At 40.5% G+C, this 27,044-nt stretch overlaps 1 protein-coding gene across 11 annotated transcripts in view; it reads right to left on the bottom strand.

Moving 5' to 3' along the window:
• Positions 1 to 4,855: 4,855 nt before the first annotated feature.
• The window catches only part of LOC109417180 (zinc finger protein 665), an 83,671-nt gene continuing 61,482 nt past the window's right edge, over positions 4,856 to 27,044 (bottom strand). For 6 of the 11 annotated variants that reach the window (XM_062860544.1, XM_062860538.1, XM_062860540.1 and 3 more), the window contains exons 4-12: positions 20,386 to 20,459; positions 18,952 to 19,164; positions 18,746 to 18,882; positions 18,546 to 18,678; positions 17,795 to 18,284; positions 17,158 to 17,714; positions 15,907 to 16,442; positions 15,610 to 15,837; positions 4,856 to 8,254 (exon numbers count right to left, since the gene is read on the bottom strand). In XM_062860544.1, the coding sequence (XP_062716528.1) occupies positions 8,171 to 8,254; positions 15,610 to 15,837; positions 15,907 to 16,442; positions 17,158 to 17,714; positions 17,795 to 18,284; positions 18,546 to 18,678; positions 18,746 to 18,882; positions 18,952 to 19,164; positions 20,386 to 20,459 (2,452 nt within the window). In that variant the 3' untranslated portion in view covers positions 4,856 to 8,170. The remainder of the gene's footprint in view (positions 8,255 to 15,609; positions 15,838 to 15,906; positions 16,443 to 17,157; positions 17,715 to 17,794; positions 18,285 to 18,545; positions 18,679 to 18,745; positions 18,883 to 18,951; positions 19,165 to 20,385; positions 20,460 to 27,044) is intronic. The other 5 variants (XM_062860543.1, XM_062860545.1, XM_062860547.1 and 2 more) reach the window with 5 other exon arrangements.

Genomic DNA, 27,044 nt, shown 5'->3' with positions numbered 1-27,044 from the left:
GGGGGAACTCAAAAGACGCAAAGCTGGAACATCGGTAGAAGAATTGGAACACAATGGACGTACTATAAGCGAACCATTGACTGCAGAATTAAATGATCGCCAACAAATGGACTTCAAGCCTGTACGAAAGATTCCTGACAACAACATGTGGAACAGAACCCTGGCGGATATGGCAACTTCCGAAGAAGTTTACAATGCCATAAAGGCAAGTGCGTCACGGAAATCGCCTGGTCCAGATGGGATTACCAAAGAGTTTTATGCGAGAACCTGGCACATCATCTCTACAGAAATTACGGCAGTAATAAACGATGCGATAAACGGGACGATACCGAAGCAGTTCATGGACGGCGTAATCGTGCTGGTCAGGAAAAAACAAAACAGAGCGACGGTAAATGGGTTTCGACAAATTTCACTGTTGAACGTAGATTATAAAATATTAGCGAGAATCCTCAAGCAACGAATGGTAAATATTCTTCCTCTTGTGCTCTCTAGCAAACAAAAGTGCTCCAACGGTAAGAAAAACATTTTTGGCGCAACGGCTCGAATAGTTGATAAACTCTGTGAGTTGGAGGAAACCCGCGGTAGTTCATTGCTGATATCTTTCGACATGGACCACGCTTTTGATAGAGTGGACCAAAACTTTCTCAAACAGACCATGTTAGATATGCAGTTTAATCCAGACTTCGTGCAACTTGTCAGCAACATTATGGCCAACAGTTTCTCCAAAGTGCTTATCAACGGATTCTTATCGCGGGAAATAAAGATTCAGCGATCAGTACGACAAGGCGATCCCTTGTCAATGTTATTATTCGTAATTTACCTCCAGCCGCTGCTGGATAAGCTATCGAGTTCATTTCCAAATGCAATTATAAATGCGTATGCCGACGACATATCGATGTTTGTGCAAACAGAAAGAGAGTTGGTTGCAGTGATGGAGGTGTTTGCTGCATTTGAGCTTACTTCTGGGGCGATTTTAAACACGAGGAAGACTGTTGCACTGATGATAGGAGATGTCAATCTTACAACCGACAGTGAATGGCTAACAATTGAAAATGAAGTGAAGATCTTGGGAATACTATTCACAAGCAATTTCACAAAAACTGTTGAAGTAAATTGGAGCACTTTGCTTCTAAAATTTCAACGTGCGCTGTGGATGAACAACGTACGAAACTTGAATCTCATCCAGAAAGTTATTCTTCTAAATACCTATATTTGCTCCAAAATATGGTACGTAGCCTCGGTAATTCCATTACCGAACAAATTTGCTGGGAAATTTGTATCAAGAATAGGATCATTCCTCTGGTACGGCCAAAGCTCTACAAGAATATCGTTTGAAACATTAACGCTTCCCAAAACAAGAGGAGGTCTAAATCTTCACTCTCCGATACTCAAAGCTAAGTCGTTACTTGTAAATCGAATGATATGTTTAGCAAATAACCTTCCTTTCTTTAACAGATTCTATTGCTTGAATGCCAACCCTCCATTTGTCCACAGTGTGCCGAGAAAATTCATTCACATTAGGACCGCTATACAGGAGTCAGCTTTCCTGCCTGAAGCAGTGTTGGAGTCCCTTTCTTCAGCATCGCTGTATGAGTTCTTCGTGCGGCGATTGAAAGATGCGAAAATGGTGAGAAACCATCCACAGTGGGATTGGAAACCGATTCTACAAAATCTTCATTCAAAATCCATCAATTCTGAACAACGTTCCTTGTGGTATCGCATCGCTCATGAAAAAATTATTACAAATAGTCTACTTTTCCATCAACAACGGCGACAAGATCCAAACTGTGAACAGTGTAATTTGGAAATCGACGATATTGAACACAGAATTTTTAAATGTTCGACAAGCAGAAGGATATGGCATTATCAACGACAACTACTAATTAGAGAAGATAGAAGGTTTCAAAATTTTAATTCAAGTGATTGGATTTACCCAATACTCGGACAATTTTCTAGACAACAAAAACTCATGTATATAAAAATTATTGCTACTTTTTTTTCGTATATTATTCAAATACCTAAAGATCAACACAGTATTGAAAACTATAAATTTTATAAAATGTATAATTGAATTATGAAAACTTGACAATAAAGCTATAAAAAAAAAGATGGTCAGTAATGTGAATTAATTCATTTTTGTAATTATAGCTTTTTACCTTTCTATTAAGTGCTATTAATAGGCACATTCCTCGGGAGGTTAGTTCTAGTAAAGTGTCGTCTTCCAAATTTGTGTTCTGGCAATAAGGCTTACGGTGATAATTTACTTGAATGAAATTAGCTGCTGTAAGCTACTACACCCAATGTTTGGATAAATAAAATTATTCCGAGCTTATCTAGTATTCCCACATTTAAAAAAATGTTTATTTTTTCACTTTCTACGTAGTTTATGAGCAGTCCCAAGTTAATTTTAAACCAAACTACTAACTGAAACAATTATTAGAACTATTATTAAAAACCGAATCATGCGATGGTTACAAGTACACATGAACCTCTAAAACAGAGTTATGAAAAAGAGTGCACGAAATTAGGGACCCATACAAATTATGGGTTCCTAATTTCGCCAACAACATAAATATTGAAACAAAATAATAGAATAACATTTTCAAGTAATTTTATTGCGTATTATAATAAAACATATTGAATTGAAATAAACAAACATAAATTGGAATATTTACTTTTGTTAGAGATCAAAATACTTTTGATTTCCGTGAGTGTTGATTTCCCCGTATCTCTGAATATGGCATCTGCTATTTGCATACATTTGCAATTTATTTTTCAATGTTTGACATAAATCAATTTTTTCATTTCTTTTTGTGTGAATTGTATTGAGATCAAATGCAGTTTCGAGGTTATAGCAAATTTTGGATGATTCCGCTGTTAATTAGATAATAATGCTCTCAGATGTCAGAAGTTAACGAAATTTGGGCGCGCACGAAATTAGGGCACCCCACGGTACTTGGGCTCACTGGTGACCGACGACAACGACACCAGCAGAGAAATTCAGAGGCGCATTGTGGCAGGAAATCGTGCCTACTCTGGACTCCACAGAACTCTACGATCGAATAAAGTTCGCCGTAACACGAAGTTAACCATCTACAAAACGTTGATTAGACAGGTCGTCCTCTATGGGCACGAAACATGGACCCTACGTGCAGAGGACCAACGCGCCCTTGGAGTTTTCGAACGGAAGGTGTTGCGTACCATCTACGGCGGAGTGCAGATGGAAGACGGGACTTGGAGAAGGCGAATGAACCACGAGCTGCATCAGCTGCTAGGAGAACCAACCATCGTCCATACCGCGAAAATCGGGAGGCTACGGTGCGCGGGTCACGTCATCAGGATGTCGGATAGCAACCCGACTAAAATGGTTCTCGAGAGTCATCCGACCGGTACAAGAAGACGTGGAGCGCAGCGAGCTAGGTGGGTCGACCAAGTGGAGGACGATCTGCGGACCCTACGCAGAGTGCGGAACTGGAGACAAACAGCCATGGACCGAGTGGAATGGAGGCGGCTACTATGTACAGCAGAGGCCACCCCGGCCTTAGCCTGACCGGTAAGGTAAGTAATCTCATGGGACTTTCTGAAGCTTTCCTGAGATCCCCTGTAATTCCCTGCAACCCTCTGAGACTTCCTGAATTGCCCCTGAAACCTCCTTTGAAACCCGCAAACTCATTGAGACTCCCTGAAGCGCTACCGGGCCCCCTTAAAACCCTTCTGGAACCGTTTGAGACCCCCTGAAGTGCCTATGATAACTCCTGGAATCAGGGTTAATTCATAATTACGATAAATCACTAGGGTGTCTTCGGCAAATAGGGTATTGGTTCCCTTATTAAGCATGTGGCTCCATACGCGCCAACTTGTGACGTAGTTGGAAGGGCGAGGCCTCTCGAAATCAATGGAATTCGAAAAATATAGACGCAGTTCATTTCATTTAGTCATATTCACGTGAAAACTAGTACATTGAGCTAAAAAAAGTTGAATATTGTCCAATTTTGGAGAGCTTCGCCCCCCAACTACGTCACAAGTTGGCGCCTATGTGTGGCTCCCATTTTCATCCTACGGAAAACAATGGATTGAAGCGCTGTTTGTTTTGTTTCTTATTTGTGTATTTTTTGTTAGAAGTGAGCACGCATGAAAACATAAAGAATGGAAACAATCGATGTCGTAATCGCTTGTTTTAGAATAGGATGAATATGGGAGCGTGAGATTATTAATGGCACTCATATCCTATATGTCTTATGATAACATGAACACATTTGGATGCTGCGTATACAGTAGTTTGTGTGGGAAAGTAGCTTTGATGTTGGTATTGTCCGAGAAAGAGTTTGTGGGAAATTATCAACTGACTTCCTCGATGGCCGATTGACAACGAGCCAGATCTTTATCGTATGGCAAATCCTCCAGAAATGCCGTGAATATCAGGTCCCCACGCATCACCTGAACAACTCAGTGGCGACTGTAGTGACCAGATATCAGCCCCATCCAGCAGTGATCTCTAAAGCGACCACTCAGGTTATGGTGAATAATAAGCGAGAACTTAGTGAAATAATAACAACATTATTTGCTGGGAAATGGAATGCTGGTTAGTTTTTTTTTTTTTCAGGGGAATGTTATAGAACCCAGTCATATAAGTTCTAGTTCCTAGTAGAGATGTTACGCCAAGAAGAAGAATAAGGAATACAATGTTTTGCTGTATCAAATTGCAGTTAGTCAGTTATTCGAGGGAACGTTGACCCTGTAGACGTAGACGGATAAATTTCTGGCCTTAAAATGACTGGACCAAAGAAACATTCCTAAATGGGAATAACCGAGGCAAATGAAATTCTTTCAAAGTAAACAAAAGATGACGCCACAATTATGAATATTAAAATATTTATTATTCACACATCTGCTCTTTCTGCGATTTACATAATAATAATAGTAAACTTCTGCCTAAACATACAGGGCTTACTGCCGTACATACTTTGAGACACTGTGCACTCGCGCGTGTTTTGTTCCATTTCTACATTAGTGACTGCTTAACATCATGTTAGATTTTTTTTTGTTTCGACAATACAACATTTACACATTTCGTTTCTGTCCTTACCTCGTCGTCAAAAATCGTTTACAGCTTTATAAGCTGTTGTTGTTTACAGAGTGTAAGGACTCCTGAAATTCAACACAAGACATCCCAAAAATGCCAGCTACTGACAATCCTTCCCAACTAAAAGTACTTCCCATGCGGATCGATTGCATTTCTTTTTAAGAATCGACAGATTTCTGTATCAACTCTCGCATTAAATGATTCTGATTTTACTTCCTAACTTAGATGATAACGTAAAGTCGAAATGAAGAACCACAACATAAAATGACTGTGTGCACAGTGTGGGTTTGCTCTGTTTTATTGTATCTTTCGTTAACCGTAAGCGCATGTTTGTTTGTAATAGCGAAATGGTACCGAGCATACTGTACCTTTCGTCAGAAAACAGGGAAAAATATGGCCGCAAAACAAATGTGTGTGTTTGTTACGTTAGGATTTCTTTGTTACTGGTTGTCATCAATCGTCGCTGCATTGTCCTGTAAGCTGTTCCGCTGAAATTAAGCTGCATTTGCTCTGTTCGGCTGTCAGGGTTTTGAAAATGGGATTTTGAAATGCTCAAATCGATGAACCCTTTGAAAATCACACGCTTCTGATAAAACTCACCCAGGAAAATTTCTGAAGATATTTTTGAAGTAATTGGTAATGGAGCTCCTTGAAGTGTTACTACATTAATTGCTATTTTAAATTTTGAAGTTGAGAAACACATAAAAGTACCTATCTGAATTTCAAATTATTCGCGTGTTAAACCATTTTGGAAGAAAGGGGCCCATCGATTTGAGGGACCCAAAACGAGATTTACAACTTTTCACAATACAATTCTAGTACAATCCACAATGGGAAAAAATAGATATAAAACGCGAATAAATTCAATATCTCTGCTCGTAGTGGATGGATTCGAATGAAATTTTGACACAAACTGCAAAAAACTCTACAGTTTCGGATAAGGAGGGGGTCATTCGCCGCACGATGCTGGAAATCAGTGTATCGGGCCCGTTTTATCCCACTCTCTCTCTTTTTCACCTTTTTGGAAAAATCCTGAAGTGCAAAATAAATGATTTATTTGATTCATGTTTGTGTTAAAACTTCCGTAGTATCGAATGGAGCTAGTTTAGCTCACCGCACGGCCCTAAAATTGAAATATCTTCAAATAACCCCGATATCCCCTTTTTCTTTAAATTTTCACATGCATCTCCACCCGGAGTGAAATGCAATCGACAAGAGAAGGAGCAATCTTATGTCAAATTGCCGATACAATAGAAGTTTCTACACAAATACGAGTTAAATAAGGCATTAATTTTGCACGTCAGTCTGAAATAGATGAGGATTTTCTCAAAAAGGTGTGAAAAAGAGATCGCGGGGTAAAACGAGCTCAATACACCGATTTCCAGCATCGGGCGGTGAATGACACCCTCCTTATCTGAAACTGTAGAGTTTTTTTTGCAGTTTGTGTCAAAAATTCATTCGAATCCATCCATTCCGAGCAGAGATATTGAATTTATTCGCGTTTTATACCTATTTTTTCCCACAGTGCAATCCTTGAAAATGTGTGAATGTCAGCTTAGATTCAACGAGAACAGCTTTTGTAAGGTATTTTCTATGGATATTTTTCTTTGATCCTTTCGCATTATGAGCGCGATTTGTAAACATTTGTATATTTTTACAATTTGATTCTTTCTCCCGTTTTTTTATTGATCATTTTCGTTTTACATTTCTCTTAACAAAAATTATGTGCCTACTTTCTATCGCTACGATAAAAATACGCTCAACATGTTTTTTTTTTCGCCTTCCCCATTATGTATAGCTGTTTTGTTGCTTAATATGGTAGAACATCTGTAGAAAATATTTCCTCTCGTCATACCGATTGTTTTTTTTTATTTACACGATATTTGTAGTAATTGAAGGAAAACCTGCAACACATATTAAAACTCTCGTTATAAGTAACGCAAAGTGAAATTCTAGTTTATACTCTAGCGAAACAATGTTCACTTTTCAGCTCACTGGCTTAAATTATACTTTCTCAAGGTTTGAAGAAAATTAGTTACACTTTAATAACCGTATTGTTCCTAATAGAAGGAAAAAATGCTATAAATTAAACCATATGATCAGATTTTTTTTGTACAAAAGTAGTGTTGTACATCCAATTTTCGCTTAAAATTAGCCGCTTTCCTTTTGAAAATCATAATTTTACGGAAAGTCCATTATTCAATTGGTCATCCTTGCGCCTTTCGTGATCCTTGCTGGTCAACGTAAGAATATAGTTTGTATCAAAATAGAAGGGCAATTTTATACATTTACGCTTTGCATGATTACAATTGCCACTTAGGGCGAAGAAATCAAGAAGAAACCGAATTACAAGACTTCATGTTTAATCATACTGTTGATGTCCGGATGCCGCACCGGTTGGTACTCGATGGGGCCACCGCCTGCTGCGACCGTTGATTGCTGTTGTTGAACTATTCGTTGTTGCTGGTAGATATGCTGATGATAATCACCGCTTTCACTGACAACGATTGCATTGGCAGACGCATAGTTGTGATGATTATCTCCATTTGGGGCCCCTGGTCCTCCTCCCCCTGGTACTGTACCGATCAAAGATGCATCCTTGTAATCCATAATCTCTCCCATTACTATCTGTTGCGAGTGTGGTTGTGGTTGGTGATGGTGCTGATGGTGTTGCTGTTGCTGATTGTGATCTATATTTACAATAATTCCACTTTTGTCCTCGATATCTACGACGCCGGTGGCCGTCTGCTGTTGATGGTGCGTAGTAGGCTGGGCAAGTTGCTGTGGTTGCTGGGTAATGACGGCACCCGAGGGATGATGAATAATGAAACCTCCCCCGCTGGTGCCGGGAGCGATGGCCATGGCTTGCTGTGCCATGGCCGCCGATGCTGTTGACATCACCAGAGATGAAGTTGCACCACTAGCCGTTACCGTAGCAACCGCACTATTACCAGCTCCAGCAGAACCCGCCCCAGCCGTCGTGCCAGCAGTATTCAGCATATTTCATCCCACCTCATTTTTCAGTATGAATACTTTTTTCATTTCCTCCGTACCGTCCGGTTTCGTTATACGGAGCATAGCCTCCTCTCACTCGACGTTCGAATTCCTTGATGAGTCGTGAATGATTTCGTACTTGATGACCTGGGCGGTGTTGCTCTCCAGGACCTGCACCTGTTGATGAAACAACGGATAACCGGGAAAAAGTAATGTTAGTTTTTTTCGTTGTTCGTTGACATCGGTACGTTATGGGCATGCTTTTAGATACGTGTTCAATCGGCATCGCTTTAGTTACTGAGTTGCAAATTCTACAAATGATTGATAGATTCCTAGCATACAGTGGTGCCTGACAATACCTCACTGATCAACTGTTCCCATAAACTTCTTTTGTTGTGTGATTTTCAAACCGTCTTCTACGCTGAACTTTTATTATCTTATTCTTACTGAAGATACCTCTCTCAATCAGAATTGAAAATTTTCATTATCAAAGAGTACAATCAAAGTGATATTCTACACTGAAGCATCAAAATAAAATTCGATTGGTTTTTCTTCTTATTTTTGTAGAAATAGTTTTCCTTAGGTAGTGCGATAACTGGTACAGGCACCCTATGTGTAAGAAAATACTCTCGACGGAGAAATGAATGAGAATATAGAAGCATTCAGCTGATAATGAATGCGGCGAAAGACGAATGAAAAAATGGAAAAGTCCATCTTCACTTTGAATCCTGGTTATTTTTCAACACCCTGGTTTCCTAATATCTTTCTTTCTTGGTCAAAACTAAGCAGGCATTTCTCAATTAAATATAAATTGTGCATTGGTAATTCTGAATCTGTTCGATTGGTTACATGTTATATGTTACTTCGGAGCGGTGGATGAACTAACCTGGTGAGTTCGTTTCAAATAACTTATTAAAAACCATATAGGGAGGCTGTTCCATCTGTTCAGCAGATTGCTCCCAATTGCATCATACAAAAGACGAGGATTGCACTGATTGCAGCACAGTTTAGTTTGTTTCTTATTTTTGTATTTTTTGAGCACGAATAATCATAAACTGCACGGAATCAATCGGTGCGGAAATCGCTTTATTTTCGAAAAGGAATGAATTTCGGAGCGTGAGATTACTAATGCCACTGTGATCCTATTTAGGTTAAAATATTTTATTACTTGCATTCTGATCCCACATAGAAGCTTTTGATCGGAAACGATCGGTATCATTACCATCTCCCTGTATTTCAAGTGCATAGGGTAACGGTTCCCTTATCATGTATAGTTCTTCTGAATTCATTCTAATCAAAATAGGGAATTGAAGCAGAACTGCTGGAACGTAACCACAGTAACAGCGTCTGCAAATAATTATCGTATACGGATAAATTGGTGAGATCGTTTCAGGCTGTTATATTCAGTGGCGTACCGTAACCTTACGTTTTACCTGTTCAACGACCCTGAAACTTGCATTTGCGGAGAATACAGAAGCAGGATCAAATTGAAAATGGAAGGAAACGACTATTCTCGCCATTTTCTACAAAGTACAAACCATTTTTTTTAGGAAAATTCAAGTATTTGAATTTGATGAACAGGTAGATTTGAGGACAAGACTTCACACCGATGAATCACCTTAATTTTGTACACTATTTATGAATCACCGTGTTGATCAAATGAGTGATCCATAAACTGTGGTCATTTTTGCCGATTCATAAATTGTGACGTCACTGTGATAAAATTTTGTTTCGTTTCAGAAAGCGAGTAAATGAGCTTAAGCATAGGCATAACAGCCCCTGTCCAAGGACCAAGGAGTGACATTAACCTTCTTAGCAACGTCACTCCCATCGATTTTCACGTACGTTGCATTTTTTATAAATCTGGGTGGTCGATTCGACATAATATGTCAAACCAACCACCCAGATTTATAAAAAAAAATCTATGGGAGTATATTATATTCCCACCCAATGGTTTTAAGGTATTTTTTATCTGTATTAACGAGATTTTTAGCCCTATGCTAGTTCATCTCGGGACCCACGCTTTATTTCCCTTGCGAACGAAGAACTCACATTTTGTGAGTTTGTCGAGAGTGGAATTCGATCCCAGGTCCTCGGCGTGATAGTCACGTGTTCTAACCATTACACCAAATCTGCTCCGGTGGGTAGGTTTTAAGGTTGAAGGATTCGTCAATGATTTTGCCGTCATCATTGAAATTTAGAAAGCAGTTTTCTCTTTCAAAGCATAAATGTTTATATAGAAAATGTATTCACTGCATTTCATTCTCCGTCTGGAACACAGTCAATACATTTTCATAATGAACTTTTGTGTTTTGACCGAGAAAACTGCTTTCGAAATTTCAATGATGACGATGATATCAATGATGAATCCTTCAACCTTAATGTAATATCAGTAACGCTGCACAGTAGGCCTGATTGCTTTAATGCTTGTAATGCATTTCCGAGGTACCTACTACAAACATTAATTAAGACCAAAAAATGGTAGAAATCATCGATCCTACCATTTTCCAGCATTCTTTCAACGAATAGCTGTGTAGTGTATGTGTAGACTAGACTAGACTAGACTAAACTTGACTAGACTAAACTAGTAAAGTCTAATATTATTGAAAAAAAATGAAGGCCAATGCGTGTGTAAGACGCATTACAAGAGATTTCAGAACTGCTCCCAAATCCTTCACTAGAATAGCGCTTCAAAGTTCGTAGTTAAAGCAAAATGTGGTTTCTTCCTCCTCGCATTATCGGATTAACCACCATACGATTGTCGATTAGTATACTGCACCTGTTGCGAAGATTCGCAGTTGTTGCTGCAGAAATCATCCGTTATGCAGAAATACCTATATTTTCAGTTTTCAGCCGGTCGCTGAATAGCGCTGAAACCTCCAGACAAAGCCTTGGATAGAAAGGACAGAACATAATCCTTCTGAAGTAGTTTACCAGACGTGCGTGGGTGAACGTGCTACAACGGACCGGATGTTCGTCATCTGCCAGAGGTGTTGCAAAAATGCCGCGAATACAACGTACTCACACATCACTGGCGTAGCCACGGGGGGGGGGGGGGGGGGGGGTTTAGGGTATTTTTTAACTACATACCTAGAAAGTCGTTTGTTTGTTCCCGTAGTATTTGAAAGTGTCTTATTTTGTAATGCAAGGCTATCTCGTCCCCAGGAGCGAGAAATTTGACACAATAGACATTTGGCATAATCGAAATGCAACCTACTTTGTTATGGCTAGTGTTCATTATGCCAAATGGCCGTTATACTAAATGCAGGGCTGTTACAACAGACACTTGGCATAATAAAGAAGGTTGCATTTCGATTATGCCAAATGGTCATTATGCCAAATCGACAATGATTTTTCATAAGGGCCAAACTGACTTGATCGATTTCTCTTCGTCGACTCTCTCTTTCGCAAATAACATGATCAAAACAAACAAAATCATTATTCTTTTTGTGTCTATAGCAAGTTTTTGTTTCTATAGCAAGATGTAGTCGTCTTCTTCGCATTTCAACAAAAAAAAACTTTGGCAAGCTTAATATACATTCTTTAATAACACAAAGAGAGCATCGATGAAGAGAATTCGGAAATGTCAGTTAGGCCCTAAAGAAAAATCAGTGTCGAAATGACCGTTATGCCAAATGTCTTTATGCCAAGTAACATTATGCCAAATGACTTGATGCCAAATGTCTCGCTCCCGTCTGGTACGTTTGGCATAAGGCCGTTTGGCATAAGGACATTTGGCATAAAGGACATTTGGCATAAAGGACGTTTGGCATAAAGGACGTTTGGCATAAATACTATGTGAAATATATTTTCCCTCTGGAGAATAATTAAAGAACAACCTTCAATGGAAAGAAGGCAAACTTGTTAGTGGTGCATTATTTTAGATCTCTTATTTTCGAAATAACCTTTTGCTTCCATGAATTTGATTTTTTTCCGGAAGGGGAATGTACCTTCTTTTGTATATAAGCTGTTCTTTATCGATACAAGCAATCTAGATTCCGGTAATAATTCTTTCCAGCAAATCCTTCATGTCTGCAAATTAGATTCAGAAAAATGAATGCACTATAATGTATTATCCTTCTAGTGATTTTTTTTCTTATTTGACTTTATGTATGTCCCTGCCCTTCGGTTCAGAAAGGGGTATGGGCGCGTTCTGCCAACTTGGTTGAGGCAGATTTCTTGTGAGAACAAGTTGCATACGGACATCCAAAAGTGCCTGAACGAAAGATGTTGCTTGTGAGGATCACTTGAAGATCGGATGGAAGATCATTCTTTTTTTTTTTCTTATAATAATCGCGTTCGCCTATTTGTTGCACTTCGTGTTCGTATATTTTAAGTTTCATCTTCAACTGAGTTTGATGAACGCTGCTAGCCAGCAGGGATGATCTTCTCATCTGCATCCGTTGAACCATTCTGAATGGCCGTCGTGAAAGTATCACCAAAAGCGCTACTAACATTTTTTATATATTTTCATGTATCTGAGTACCATGAGTGATAGCAGTGGAAAATGGAAGTAATGCAGTACGACTGGTACGACGGTGGTGCGATGCTGGTAAAAATTATCGCTGGAGATAAGCATTGTTTGTACTCAGCCATGTCTAAGCCGTGCTCCAAAGTGCCAGGAAGTGCATGCCTAAAGCACTAATCTACAAAATCCCGGGAAAAAGTTGAAGGCCAGCTGTAGACAAGATGTGGCTATGAGAGGATGTTCGTTGGAATATTGAAATGACATTGTCAATGACAGAGCCAAATCAGCAGGAGATGGTGAAGTTTAACTACGAAGACGGTTTGCTAGAAACCACAGACAGCAAAATGACAGGCTTATCGTATTTCGATGGGAATGGCGATGAGGAAAAGCAGCATTTCAAGAACAAACCCAAAATTTAACCACATTTGCTTATCACAAAAAAACAACACGATCGAACGAAAACAGGAAAGAGCAACTCAACTTAGAAACACAACCAGTATTACTGGTTTTGTTTTGAAGTTGAGTTGCAATGTTCAAAACGCTTACCCCAAACAAGCGACTCAAAGGTAAATTACGTTGACCATTTAACTAACAACACATTCTCTTACAGCTCAATACACCACATCGATTTCCCACCTTTCCCAATCCTTAAGGCCACGCAAAACTTAAAAGCCGCAGAGCTAAAGAGGTTGCTATGCCTACTCCCAAATTCAACGGTGTATTATGGACAATGCAAGTTCTCGGACTTGCATTGGAGACTTGGCCCTATGACCCCCTTGTGCATCAATAAAATAAAATAAAATAAATAAAATTATTTGACTTTAAGTATGTGGTTCATTTAGTACTAAAATTATTTTATGACAAACGTCATTATGCCAAACGTACCAGATCCGAAGAAAGTGTCATTACTAAATAGGCAAAACACTATGGAACAAAATGATATGCGAAAATTTTACAAAACTATCAATGGCGTTCGAAGAAAAACGTTTTCCGTGATGTGCAATGGCCGTAAAGATAGTTTGCTGACAGATAAAACTATGGTAAACGCCAGGTGTTGAAGCACTTCGGGACTGTGGAATGAGGATAATGTTAGCGCATCGACGAACATCAACGACGATGGACATACTGCGAAGCCCATGACGCTAGATGAGGTTAAAAAGGTTATCAAGGAACTGAGATCTGCTGAAAAAGAAATCCCGACAGACTTTTTCAGCCACGGTAATGAGCAGCTGCACAAAACGAGGCCGGATCATAACGTCCGAGGCCATACTGTCCCGGTCGTTAAGTCGCGTTTTATTTCGCGAAATAATGTCCAAAAGTTTGGATGCGTCATAATATCCTATGTGCCTTCATTCCTTGGAGTTCGTGACATAGCTGCTTGTTTGGACGTTATGCCCCGGAAAATTGTGCCATAAAGTCCTGGGACATTATAGCCACGAACGTTATGATACTGCGCCGCACAAAACACTTCAGGAGTCCTTTTAACGGCGAATACTAGGTTAGTATTCGTAAATCAAATGATTACTCTGCCACAAATCCTAAATAAATTGTGGGAGTACTACCTACTTACAGATTTAGCATCTGTTTGTTAATTTCGAAGCAGTATGATAGATAATAATAGACCAGGGTTTTCCGACGTAACCGTTTGGTCTGATTCCTGAAACGCCTGATGGATCGAAATCGAGTGCACATGTTGCGAATGAGATTTTGACGCCGTTCGTAACCTTTGATGGATTGAAGCAGGATAAAACGTTGTCGAACATGTTGTTCAATAAATATTGTTCTTGAAGGAACAGTTAGGTTTAGGAGAGCTGGTGTACCAAGAAGCGATACCACACTGAACGGCGGCTTGCGGTGAAAATTACTATTCTGAGGGTCAATTTAAATACACAACGCCACTAAATTTGTGCAGACTGATTTTCGTTTTAATTCAACAGAATTATGTTTTCAATTTTACCATGGACTCGATTTTCAATTAAAAAAAAGTTTTTTTTGGCAACCGGATTCGAACCAAGAACCTTGACATCACCAGGCTCGCACGCTACCACTCGACTATCGAACCGGTTGATGTGAGAAGAAATAAAACGCACACAAGAAGCGTTAGATGGTCGATGATCATGTTTTGCCATGGTAAATTTAAAAACATTGTTATGCTTGTCATTACCGCAAGCCGCCTTTCAGTGCACAGCCGCACATGCTTCTAGGGGCTCATTCACATATTACACAACGCAAAATTCCCCTATTTTAGATCCCCTCCTCCACGTAACAACTTTTGTATGGAGAATTTTGAATTTCTGAATGAATTAACACAACGGTACCTAGACCCCCCTCTCTTCTTTTTTAGCGTTACGTAATAAGCGAACGAACCTTAGATTTGCGGACGATATCGATATCATCGAAAATTGACCGTCGAACCGTGGAAGAGGCGTTTGTGCATTTTTAAAAAGAGACAGCAATAATCAAGAATAATCAACAAGACGAATGTAATCGCAAATAAAATACTAACTTTTTTTTTCTTTTCCTAACTGTCTTGACATACGTCATTAAAAGCTTAGCGAAGCTAAACTATCGAGTCAAGATGCTTCCAGATGTTAACAAAACAAAAACGGTTCCACATTTTTCAATTACTTATTTTATTATCAACTAATTTTTGGTCATTCTTTCCTCAACTTTCAACACAAATTAGCGGGAAATCCCTATACGAAAATAAACTTTGAAAATTAAAAAAAAACTGATAAAACTTTCTAATTTACCCGAGGTTTTCGGTGTTTGCATCCCCCGCCCAAAAGCTATCAACCATTGTCTACGGAAGCATGCTTTGGTGCTCAAAGTAGCAGAAAGTCGTACCAATTTGTCCTAAGGTGGGCAAAAACCTGTACCCAAACGAGTGAGAGAGATATGCTGGAACGTATATTTCCCAGCAATATCGTCGCATTCGGGGAAACAGACAGAAGCATTACCCTCGTTCACCAAACTGGCGTGACACTTCGGCCGTTTTGTATCCTCTTTTAGCATTAAACAATCACACTCCACCCTTTAGTAGAGAAGCTTAAAGTGACTTTACATATTGTACCTGCACGGGCTGGTTGGCAATGACCAGGTTGCGCATCGTATGCTGCTGTTGATTGTTCTGGGCTTGGCTTTGCTGGGCCTGCTGTTGTACGACTTGCTGTTGTGCCTGCTGCTGTGCTTGCTGCTGCAGCTGGTGCTGCTGGGCCTGCTGTTGTGCTTGCTGTTGGGCGGCTTGCTGCTGCTGTTGCTGGACCAGAGCATCCTGGTTGGTTTGCTGTATCTGAAAGGGGGAGATTGCGAGCGTTAGGAATAAGAGTGAGTAACTCTAAAATCCAAGGTGACTACTCACAACAACCAGCTGCTGTTGCTGTTGGGGCTGTCCCTGTTGAGCCTGCGCCTGCGCCTGGCCCTGACCAGTTCGTTGATTCTGCTCGAGATGCTGCCGTTGATGCAGCATGAGGTGGTTCTTCTGGAAGAAGGCCTTTCCGCACTCGCAAACGTGTGTTCGGACGGTGCAGCCTCCGTTCGGATGGCGTCGGTTGTGCAACAGTAGGCCGTGCTTAGCCGCGAAGCCCTTGCCGCAGTGGCCGCAGTAGTGGGATTTTGGTTTCGCCTGTGCAACCACGACAGTGTGCTGTTGTTGCACCTGCTGGACCTGCGCAGGCTGCTGAACGACCTGTACCTGCTGTTGAGGCTGTTGGTGTTGAACCTGTTGCTGTGCCTGTTGGTGCTGTACTTGAACCTGCTGTTGGGGCGGGCTCTGTGGTTGCAACGTTTGCTGTACCACTTGACCGGAGGATGTTATAATTTGTACTGGAACGGGAGATGATGACATTACAGGATTTGCGCTTACAACGGTAGTGCCACCTCCTATTAATGAATATTCTAATGGTTATTAGAATGTTTTAGATTGTTCACGTTGTTGTTTAGGGGGTTTATGGTGGTAGTGGTGTTAGGTGCGTGGGCAAAATAAGAAGCGGTTCAGGAAGCACAAACGGGTAATATTGTTGGATAGAGTAACATGAAAATTGAGAAAAGAAACAAGAAATCATGAGAATGATGGTTTTTATATTATACACAGTTAATGTTATATACCAGTTCTACTATAATACTAGCGTCGCAAAATTAAAATGATGAGCTGTATCCAGTGACTTAATTTTAAATTTGTACATGGCAATGTTTGCATATCAAACAAATATCGTGAATTAAGTATATTGAAATTAGTTAAATCGGATCCAGGATGAAAAGAATGTCGGGGGCAGGATTAGTCGGTATCCGACTCCCCAAAGCAGTGATCGCAAGAGCAGAAGAGAAACGGTAGCACGAAGAGATTGTGATTGCCGAAGTGCAGGAAAGCATGGATCGGAATGATATGCGGAGGATTAATACAACTATCAATGATGTGCGACACAAGATTGCGCCAGTAAAACCGGGAAAAAATCGAAAATGAGATGCTTGATTTTCTAAAACTTGCCAAAACATAAAATTTAGTCACCGTACTAAAATGATTCAAACAGATGAATACAAGTGAATGTTATCGAAATAAAATGAAAAGCGTACCTAAAAATTACAAATAATTATCATAAAAACAAATCAATACCTTGATTAACAGCTGGGAACAAATGGCCGGGAATGGCAGCGGTAAGGGCACACAGATCCGTCATTAAGCTCTTGTCGCCGGTGTGCAGACGCAGATGGAGGGCAAGTGCTTCGCGACTATTGAAGGCACTGCCGCACTCCCGGCAGGCATACTGTGGCCGCGGGGACGTTTCCGGCGAACTTTGACTGGCGGCAATAGTGGTGATGATGTTACCGGTGTTAACATCCTGGACGGTTTGCTGTCCCTGGTGGTGCTGAATCTGCTGAACTTCGATGTGTTGCTGTTGCTGCTGGTGTTGCTGTTGTTGTTGTTGCTGTTGTTGCTGCTGCTGCTGTTGTTGAGCCTGGGCTTGCTGAACTTGTTGCTGCTGCTGTTGTTGGGCCTGCTGGGTCTGAGCGTTGGTCGTGACTACGCTGTTGGTTGTGATTATCGTGGTGTTGGACGAATTCGGATTCACTCCGCCATGGGTCAACCGATTGTGGGCGTTCAGCTCGGACTTGGTGCGGAAACCTTCGCCACAGGCAATACACGGGAATGGTTGGTCTCCGGTGTGGATTCTGAAGTGAAAAAAGGGTATTAAATCATACATCTGCATTCAGGACAAACTTCGCAAGGAGGATATAAGCGGAATACATACCTCATGTGAGCCGCCAGTGTTCGCTTCTGAAGGAATTCCTTTCCGCACAGGGTACACGAATGCGGAATGCGTCCGTGCAGTTTACCGTGATTTACCAGCTGGAATTTGCGCGGGAAGGTGGCACCACAGTCCGGACAAACGAACGGATTCAACGAACCGTGGAAACGCGAATGCATCACTAGGTGTTCCTTCTGGGCAAAACTTTCACCGCAATCCTCGCACACGTAGGGACGCTCTCCGGCGTGGAACTTGCTGTGGGTCACTAGGTGACGCTTGAGCGGGAACGATCGGCCACATTCCTGGCACACGAACGGCCGCTCCCGGCTGTGAACTCGTGAATGTGTCAGCAAGTGATGCTTCAGTGTGAAACTCTTTTTACACTCCTGGCACTGGTAAGGACGATCGGTCGAATGCAGCAGCAGATGGGTGTTCAAACAGTGCTTGTGGGCGAAATCCTTGCCGCAGTGCACGCACACGTGTGGTCGTTCACCTACAGTATAAGATAGAACAAAAAATTATTGTTTCTCCTCCTTACATTCCAAAAACAATTTCTTAAATATGCTTTTCTAAATTATTCTTAAATAACAATTTCTTAATAATTTAATTAAGAACCGCCTTTCTTCAAAATGAGAAAAACAAAAACTTGAAGTTAATCTGTGCTGGTCAAGATCAATCGCAAAACTTAGAATTAAGGCCTGACCAGAACAAATAAGCTGACTTTCTGTTGTAACCATGCAATCCTAAAGCTTACCAGTATGGACACGAGCATGTGTCGTAAGATGATGCTTCAACAGGAAGGACTTTCCGCACTGATCGCACGAGTAGGGACGCTCCTTGGGAACCACGTTCGGCGTGGGCGTATCCGAGTCGTGGACATATTCATTCTGAGGAGAAAAAAAAGTTTTGAATCAGGTGATTGTTAGGAAATTTAACACCCTGTGAATATCTTACATAATCGATTTCTACCGCCTCCAGTTTAGGTGAAATGCTCAACGTAGGTTCGATCTTCAGCTGGTGTGTGGTGGCTGTGGTATCCTCGTCTGCTTCCTCCAAACCCTGAATAACTTTCTGTACTTGAACGGCGATTGCTGAATGATTTTTTGAAAAACACGGATCAACATCATTTTTTACAACACATTCTTCCGTGAGCAACATACCGGCATGGTGGTCGTTGGTGTTGGTCGTGATGGCATGTTGATTGTTGGCAGCAACGGCGGCCGCAGCCCGCTTCATCAGAATATCGTTGCATTCCTCGGCCGTCAGCTGAATCGGCCCCAGAGGAGACATGAACGCCGCATTCCCGCTGGTGGTCAGGATGGTCTTGGTTTTGGAGTCGATGATTCCGTTCGCTAGGGCGGAGTTAGATTGATCTGATGATGCGTTGCACATATTTGCGTGTTGATTGCGATTTTATGTGATGTATTTACAAAGTGTTTCCGTTTCCGTAGTTAGGTGAGATAGCGTTTTGTGTTAGAGGAAAGAAAAAAAAAACGAAAAATCCATTGAAATACAACCGCCACATAAAAGCAGGAGTCTACTGCTGGCTAGTTTGAAATTTTAATAACGTTGAGAGCTATGCAACTATGCGAGGGAACGAGACAGACGACTTAGCAGTGGGATACTAACTATATATCATGCAACCAGATTCTGGTTTAAATATTTATGATACTGACTTGAATGGAGCTCGCAAAACTGTCTTCCCTTCGGAACACAAAGCAAAAACTACCAACTTTGCTAACTAAACTGCCACCTTTATCCTTTTGTTCACGTTTTATATATCGGTTCTGCAAATTGTCCGCTCCGCCGCCGCCGATAGAAAATCGATAGCAGCTCGATTGAGCGGAGTGCTGCCTGAAAGAACGACGATAAAAAGCAGAGCAGCGCCCATTCGTACTTTTGCTCTCATTATTCTTGTCCGATAAATTTCACTCTGCACACGGCTCTGGTGAGCCTGTGCAGACAATTGAAGCGGATAGGCGATAAGACATTTATTATTCGTGCAAGTTGGGAAAATTACGCCAAATGGGGTTTGCACCATTTGGGCAGGTGTACCTATTTTGGGCCACCTGCTGCTATAACTAAGACAATGTCAAACCGATTGATTTGATTTTTTGTACAGAGTTAGATACTGTACGTGCCTAATTCTATACAAAAATTCAAATCAATCGGTTTGAAATTGACTTAGTTATAGCGGCAAGTTCCCAAAATAGGTACACCTGCCCAAATGGTACAAGACCCTATATCGAATTTGTTTGACAATCTATGCAGCTGCGAAGCATTTTAGAGAGCATTAGGAAAAGACTCCTTTTGTTGTTTTACACAGTTTTGGTCATAGTGTTGAAACTCTAAGATTGGAACTAATAAAAATATTGAACTTGTGCGTATCGTAACCCAATACTAAACAAGTGCTAATTACTAGTTATCTAACAAAATATCCCAAAACCATCGACTGTCTCACTCTAACACCTTTCCATTAGCTTTTTACAACGTTATGGTTAAAAAAAGGTATGCTACCAGACCGACTAATATAATGCCACCAGTTGAAAAGCTACTAATTAACCGATTCCCGGTACGCGTCTCGTCTTACTCACTTATGACTTCGTGTTTCTTCACTGCTGGATGACCTCCGGTAACGGTAGCCGTCGTTCCACTGGTGGTGATAATGCTGTAAAAGAAAGCGAGAAAAATATTTATTACGGATGAAATGGGAAGGTTAGCCGTCGAAACTAGTAGACCACTACTAACTGACTGCAATAATTTGATAAATTGTCAAGTATGAATTCTACAGTATTTCTTTTTTATATTCTTAAAAGAAAGTAAAATAATTGAAAATAACTAGTTTTAAAACTGGAATTCCAATTAGATAGACAACATTTTTTTTCAAAAACCACAACTTGAATTTTTAGCGATCTCATTTTCTTCTTTTGTCGCTTTGCTCGTTGACTCGTCAAGGGGGGGGATAATAAATAATAAATGCATTTCATGAAAAATTGCCCAAACAATTAGGCAGAATCGACAACTCTAATTTCAGTTCAAAATTTTTAAATATATGAATAATTTATTTGTGTCCCCCCTCGAATTCCCCCTGTCGAATTCCGACCAAAATTTTCCGAGGGGGAGGGGGGTGACATTAGAGAAAATCGAAATTTGTGTCAGTCTAACTTCAGTGCCCCATATCTATAAAAACTGTTGGGCTGATTTATGCGTTCAAAATATGCTGAGCAATACTGTGAACGTGATAAGGATGTCTTCTATTCCCGGGCATAAGAAAATAACAAAAGAAGATCAAATTTTGACATTAAAAATGAATAACTGAATAGCAAATTTTGTTATTGGTTTGTTGAGAATAAGAGCAAAAAAAATAAAAACAATACTTGACTTTGTACCGTAAAATAAATCAATAGGCAATTACTAATTTTATCTTTATATAAGAGCAAACGAAAGACAACCTTTTTTTTAAGGATGAATAACTGAATTAGTTATTTTCGAGTTATTGAGAACAAAGAGAATATGAAATAAGTTATTTAGAAAAGATCATTATTATTGTAAATTTTGTTCTGATGATTGAAACTGTAATTTTGTTTTAGAAATGTTTTGTCTTTGGTTCGATCTTATAGTATAAAAAAATGTTATTATACAAAGTCAGTTATTATTGTTGTTCTTTTAGCTCTTATTCCCAGAATAACAATAACAATTTTTGGCATACAGCTGTTATTCATTTTCAATGACAAAATGTGATCTTCTCACGTTATTCAATAATAAAATGAGTTATGATTGCAAAATTTGACATTGGAATGTTGTTTTACTTGGGATGCTCAGAAGAACTTATTTTGTTATGATTACATATTTTGTAATTAAATTCAGTTTTGTTTTTTGTTTAACCACGATAACAATTAATCAATGGTTTACGCTGTTAAGGCGAAACTGCAAGCATTTCCCCATTTTTTTTGGTTTTTGATTTTTTATAAAATAACGAAGCAATGTTTTTTTTTTTTTTTTTTTTTTTTAACACCGCTAGCCATCATGGTTTCCCATAGCGGAAATCATGATGGTTACAGGTCGCAAGCCCTGGTAAAGTGTGGAACGTTTTGATGGCTGTGATCCCTGACCATCATGTAATCAAAATCCCAGGGATACTCAAGTGACCATACTGTTGGGTTGTGGGGGTTGCGTGTGTGGGGTGCATATATTGACAAGCATTGCTATGGATCGTTAGGGCTGAATAGGAGCGGGGAAGGGATCTACGATTGCTTAATTGCGATTATACCTAGTACTGGTATAGTATTGTCAATTTGGTTGAAAATCGGAGTTTTGGACTAGCGAAGTTGGATTTTTCTCCAAATCCATGCGTCGGACCTAACTTCGGAAGTGGTGCGCTGTATAGTAAACCTGGTCTGCTATACAGCGCACCACTTCCGAAGTTAGGTCCGACGCACGGATTTGGAGAAAAATCCAACTTCGCTAGTCGAAAATTCCGGGATTCAACTGCACGGACAATAGTGGTTCAACAGTTTTGGCGCCGCTTTTCGCTTGTGTTTGGCCTTGGTGGTTTATTTAGGCGGTGCGGGTAGGTCTGTATACACTTCGTACGTGCAGTGCGTACGGCTTCAGCATTGTGGTTACTTGGGTAGTGTAGGATAATTGAGTTTGGGACTGAGGGGGTCGTCATTGATTCTGCCGACACCAGTGCTCATTGTTGGCGGTTGTGTTGGTGACGATTTCTTCAGCTTTATAATCTCATTTATACCACGCACAAACTTTGGGAAGAGGGACTGCTTTGTAATGCAAGAGAGGGATTTAAACTCTGCGTTACGGGTTGGGTGAGGTCATGCAGGTAGAAGCAACCCAGGTGACCGGGCGGCTCGGGTCGTGATGGATGCATGAGTGCAGTGTGTATGGGGTGCGCTACCCTGTGGGTGTAGTTGAGTCCGGGTTGGAGTGGAAAGAGACCCTTCTCTACCCTAGATCGGTTTCGGTTGTACGAGCGGGGTAGTGTTTGTCTTATTTGTGACGTGTTGTGCGTGATTTGCGGCACGAGCTGCACGGTTGCTTTGGAAGTATTGTGCTCTGCAATCTAGATTTTGATTTTAAGGTGAAGCTATAGCTGGGCTGTGCTCGGATTTGTTATGCGCAGTTCGGGAGAGCTGGTGGCGGTTTGTGCTGGAGGGTTTGCTCGATTGGCTATTCACTGGTGGTGGCCAGTCGATCGACTTTTCGCGCAGCCTGTCATTTGGTTCTTGGGGTTTGTGCTCTCGAGGTTCGGGGCGTTGCTCCATTGTATCTTCGCTTTAATACTAATATTCCTTGTTTGATTAACTGACTATGTATTATGTACAGGCGCTTAACTCATTCTATTTCATACATAACCAGATTTAGGGGAAATGGTTCAATAGGGTGTTAGCAATCAGAGTGGATTAGAACGAGTTGGCGCCTACAATACACCAACACTAACACACATACACCAATACTTACACGCACACATGCACCTACAACTAGCTGTAAAAGACCAGTGGGCGGGACAATGGTGCCTACCCAACAGTTGTAGGTGGGGTGTTTGGCTTAGCTACATGACTTGGTCCGGCAAGCCCATAAACATCAATTGGTAGACGTATTGCCTAGTGAAAAGACAACGCAGATGGGCGAAAGCCAGGGGATGCGTTGATAATAGCAGAATAGCAGAATAGAATAACGAAGCAATGTTTTTGAAATTGGTTTTCGTGCACCTGTAGAAAATGGATCAAGGTATCTTCTGAATTTTTATGTGGTGGAAAAAGTTTTCCATTTTTGCAGAAACCATTTTTTTGTGAAAGTTTATTCAAAACTGGTTTCTGCGTGAACGAAAAACATTTTCCACCATGAAAAAAATCAGGAGATACCTTGATCCATACTCTACATGTGTACGAAAACCGATTTTGAAAATATTGCTTCGTAATTTTATAAAAAATCAAAAACCAAAAAGTGAGGAAATGGATCCAGTTTCGCCTTAAGTGAATCCCCCTAATGTAATTCATAAATAACATAAGAATGATAGAATGAGATATTATGGCAAAACTTGTTACAATTTTGCCCTTGGTTTGTTCTTTGTCTCCACTCGGGTTGAAACCCATTATCACCATAAATCTAATGGACTTCCGTGCTTCTTCATCTTTCCGAGTCTTGTTTTCGCCTGAGTTGAAGTTATTTCTGCTCGTGATTATGGAACGAACTCACCAATTCAATTCCACTTATACATGGAAAATTTGAAAAATCTTTAGCGAAGAATTCACTTTGGTACTTTTCTTTGAATATCAGTTCCTCGAACACCGATTCCCCTCTAATGGACTTTATCTTCTTCTAAATTTCATTCAATGGAAAATAACTGTTTTTTTTAATTTCTGACGCCAACAGTGACAAATTTTTCGATTGATAATGCTGACTAAAAACATAACAATGTTTTACAATAAGCATGACATAAATAGTGGTCGAATTTATGAAGAAACAATATGGAACGAGCTCACTAATTCACTACCACTCTTACATCCATCGAAAATTTAAAAGAAATCCCATGCGAAAAGAAGAAAGGAAAGCACATCAGCACTATTCCTCAACAGTTCCTCGAACGCTGATTCCCCTAATGGCCCCATATTTCCGAATTGTGAATTGTGGATAGAACTGAGTTTCAGCTGGATTTAGTACCAAATTTCTTTATTCGGGCCTATGCTAGGTATGTATACCATACGTAAACAGTTCACAGATTGGAGAAATTGGTGAACCCGGAATTCAATCAATAATGTACTTCTAAAATCTGAAAACATCAATCTACAAGATAAACAAAACGTAAGCCGGTAGTCTAAAACCCAACAGTTGAACGCATCTTTGGTGTAGCCAATGATTGAAAGGGGCCGCAGGTGGTTTCAAGGAGGTTAAGGGGTTTTAGTGGAGTTCAAGAGCGTTTCTTGAAGCTTCGGGGAGCTCCAGGGTGTTCCAGAGAGTTTCAGGGGTTTTCAGGGGCGTTACAGACGAATTTGAGATGATTTCAGGATGTTTCAGAGGAGCTTCCGGGAGTTCCAGGAGACTTTCAAGGGGATTCATAAGCCTATCGGAGACATTTCAGGGGGCTTCAGGCAGAGATAGGGAACGACTCGGAACTCGTGGTAGGGGGTTTAAGTGTTTCGGAGGGGATTCAGGCATGTCTCGAGGGCTTTCAGGGGCTCCCAACAAATATATTTTCAGATGTATAAACCACTCTTAAGCGTGTTACCCAAAAAAATGGCTGAATAAGCTGTTATTCAGCAATCATTGTTGATTGGGCGTTAAATGGGGTTTCAGAAGCGTTTTAAGGCACGTTTAATGACATTCAAGAGGTTTTGAGATTTTTTTAGGGGTACAGAGAGTTTCAAGGGATTTAAGAGGTGTTTCCGGAGCGTTCCAAGGGGTTTCAGAAAGGTGTCAATGCGTTCCAGAGAGTTTAATAGGTTTTTAGAGTTTTTCAGTCATGGTAATTGGAGGAAGGTTGAGACCGTTACAAGGAGTTTCAAGAAGGTTTCAAAAGATTCCAAGAGGTTTGGGGAGCATTTCAGGGGATTACTGGGGAATTTAAGAAAGGTTTTTGGAGGATTTAAGCGCGTTTCAAGGAATTTCTGGCGCGTTTCAAGTGAGTTTCATGGGTTGCAGTTGCGTTAAAGGGGGATTTCAAGAAACTTCAAGTGGTTTCAGTTGTTTCATAGGTTGGGCATTACAAGTGGTTTCAAAGTAAGCGTTTTATGGGAGTTTCCGCACGGTTGTGGTGTTCCCCGGCACTGCAACCATTAGAAATTCTTGAAATTTCCCTGGAGTCGTCCCTGGATTTATAGTATCTAATAAATAAACCCATGACTAACAATAAAACTTTGCCGAAAACATCATCTCTCTAAGTGATCAGGATAACTAGAGCCACCTAGTGGCGGTGTATTACTATGAACGGCCAATCAACTGTAAGCACTTAAACTTCCAATTAACTTTGGTCAAAGTTCACGCCCATACAAATTTCAATTTTTTTGCATGGACAAAAGACAACGAGGGAGAAGGGGAGTCTGAGATGACCAAAAATGGGATTACGTAGTTTATCGACAGCGACTTGGTAGGTTTCAAGGGTGCTTCTAGAAGTTTTAGAAAAGATTCAAGGCGTGTCAAAAAGTTTTTTTTTTATCTGTATTAACGAGATTTTTAGCCGTAGGCTAGTTCATCTCGGGACCCACGCTTTACTTCCCTTCCGAAGGAAGAACTCACATTTTGCGAGTTTGTCGGGAGTGGGATTCGATCCCAGGTCCTCGGCGTGATAGTCAAGTGTTCTAACCATCACACCAGGTCCGCTCCACACATGTCAAAAAGTTTTAGAATGATATCAGGGGGGTTTCAAAGTGATTCCGGAGGTTTCTGGAAGCTTTCAAGAACGTTTCAAGAATATTCCAAAGAGATATCAACTTCAAGGAATTCAATAAAGTTTAAGGGGTCTTTCAGCGAAAATTGAAGATGAATTAAAGACATTTCAGGGAACCTTAGGGGGTTTCCAAGGGAGTTTCAAGAGGTATAAGTTGGGTTTCAAACCATTTCGAGACATTTTTGGAATTTGGCAGTGGTTTTCGGAGGTTTCAGAATGTTTTCAAGAAGGTTTTCAGAGGAACTTCAAATCTTTTCAAGACATCCAGAAACTATAGGAACATTGGGGAGTTTCTGAAGGCTTTCAAAAAGTTTACTGGGTTTTCAATAAGTTTCAAGAGGGGTTTTGAAGTATTTTAACACGTTTCAAGATATTTCGAGACATGCCAGAGGTTTCTAAAAGATCTTTGTGAATTTTCGAGATTTAGGGGGCTTTCGACGGGTTCTCAGAAAGGTTTAAGGGAGTTTGAAAGTGGTTCCCGAAGGTTTCAGGAAGCTTTTAATAAGAATTCATGAATGCTTTAGAAGATTACGAGTTTTAAGGCGATACAAATCCTTTCAAGACGTTTCACTGGATTTAGAGAGTGTCTGAGGGTTTTCACGAAATTTTAGGGAGCTTTTAAGGTAGTGTTAATTGATCTTCAGACGGGTTTCGAGGCGTTCAAAGATGCATCAAGACATTTCATGGATTTCAAGGCGTTTCTAGACGGTTCAAAAAGTTCCAAAAGGTAGCTGAGGGGTTGCAGGTCATTTTGGGAGGCTTTCAAGGAAGTTTCACGGGATTTTCAGAGAGGTTCCATTGCTTTTGAGGGCGTTTCACGACGTTGTAGGTGATTTCTGAAAAGTGTTCAGT

Source organism: Aedes albopictus, chromosome 3 (genome assembly GCF_035046485.1).
Source record: "Aedes albopictus strain Foshan chromosome 3, AalbF5, whole genome shotgun sequence".
Lineage (NCBI taxonomy): Eukaryota > Metazoa > Arthropoda > Insecta > Diptera > Culicidae > Aedes > Aedes albopictus.
The sequence above is the reverse complement of the archived record's forward strand: the minus strand, read 5'-3'. Positions and strand labels throughout refer to the sequence as shown.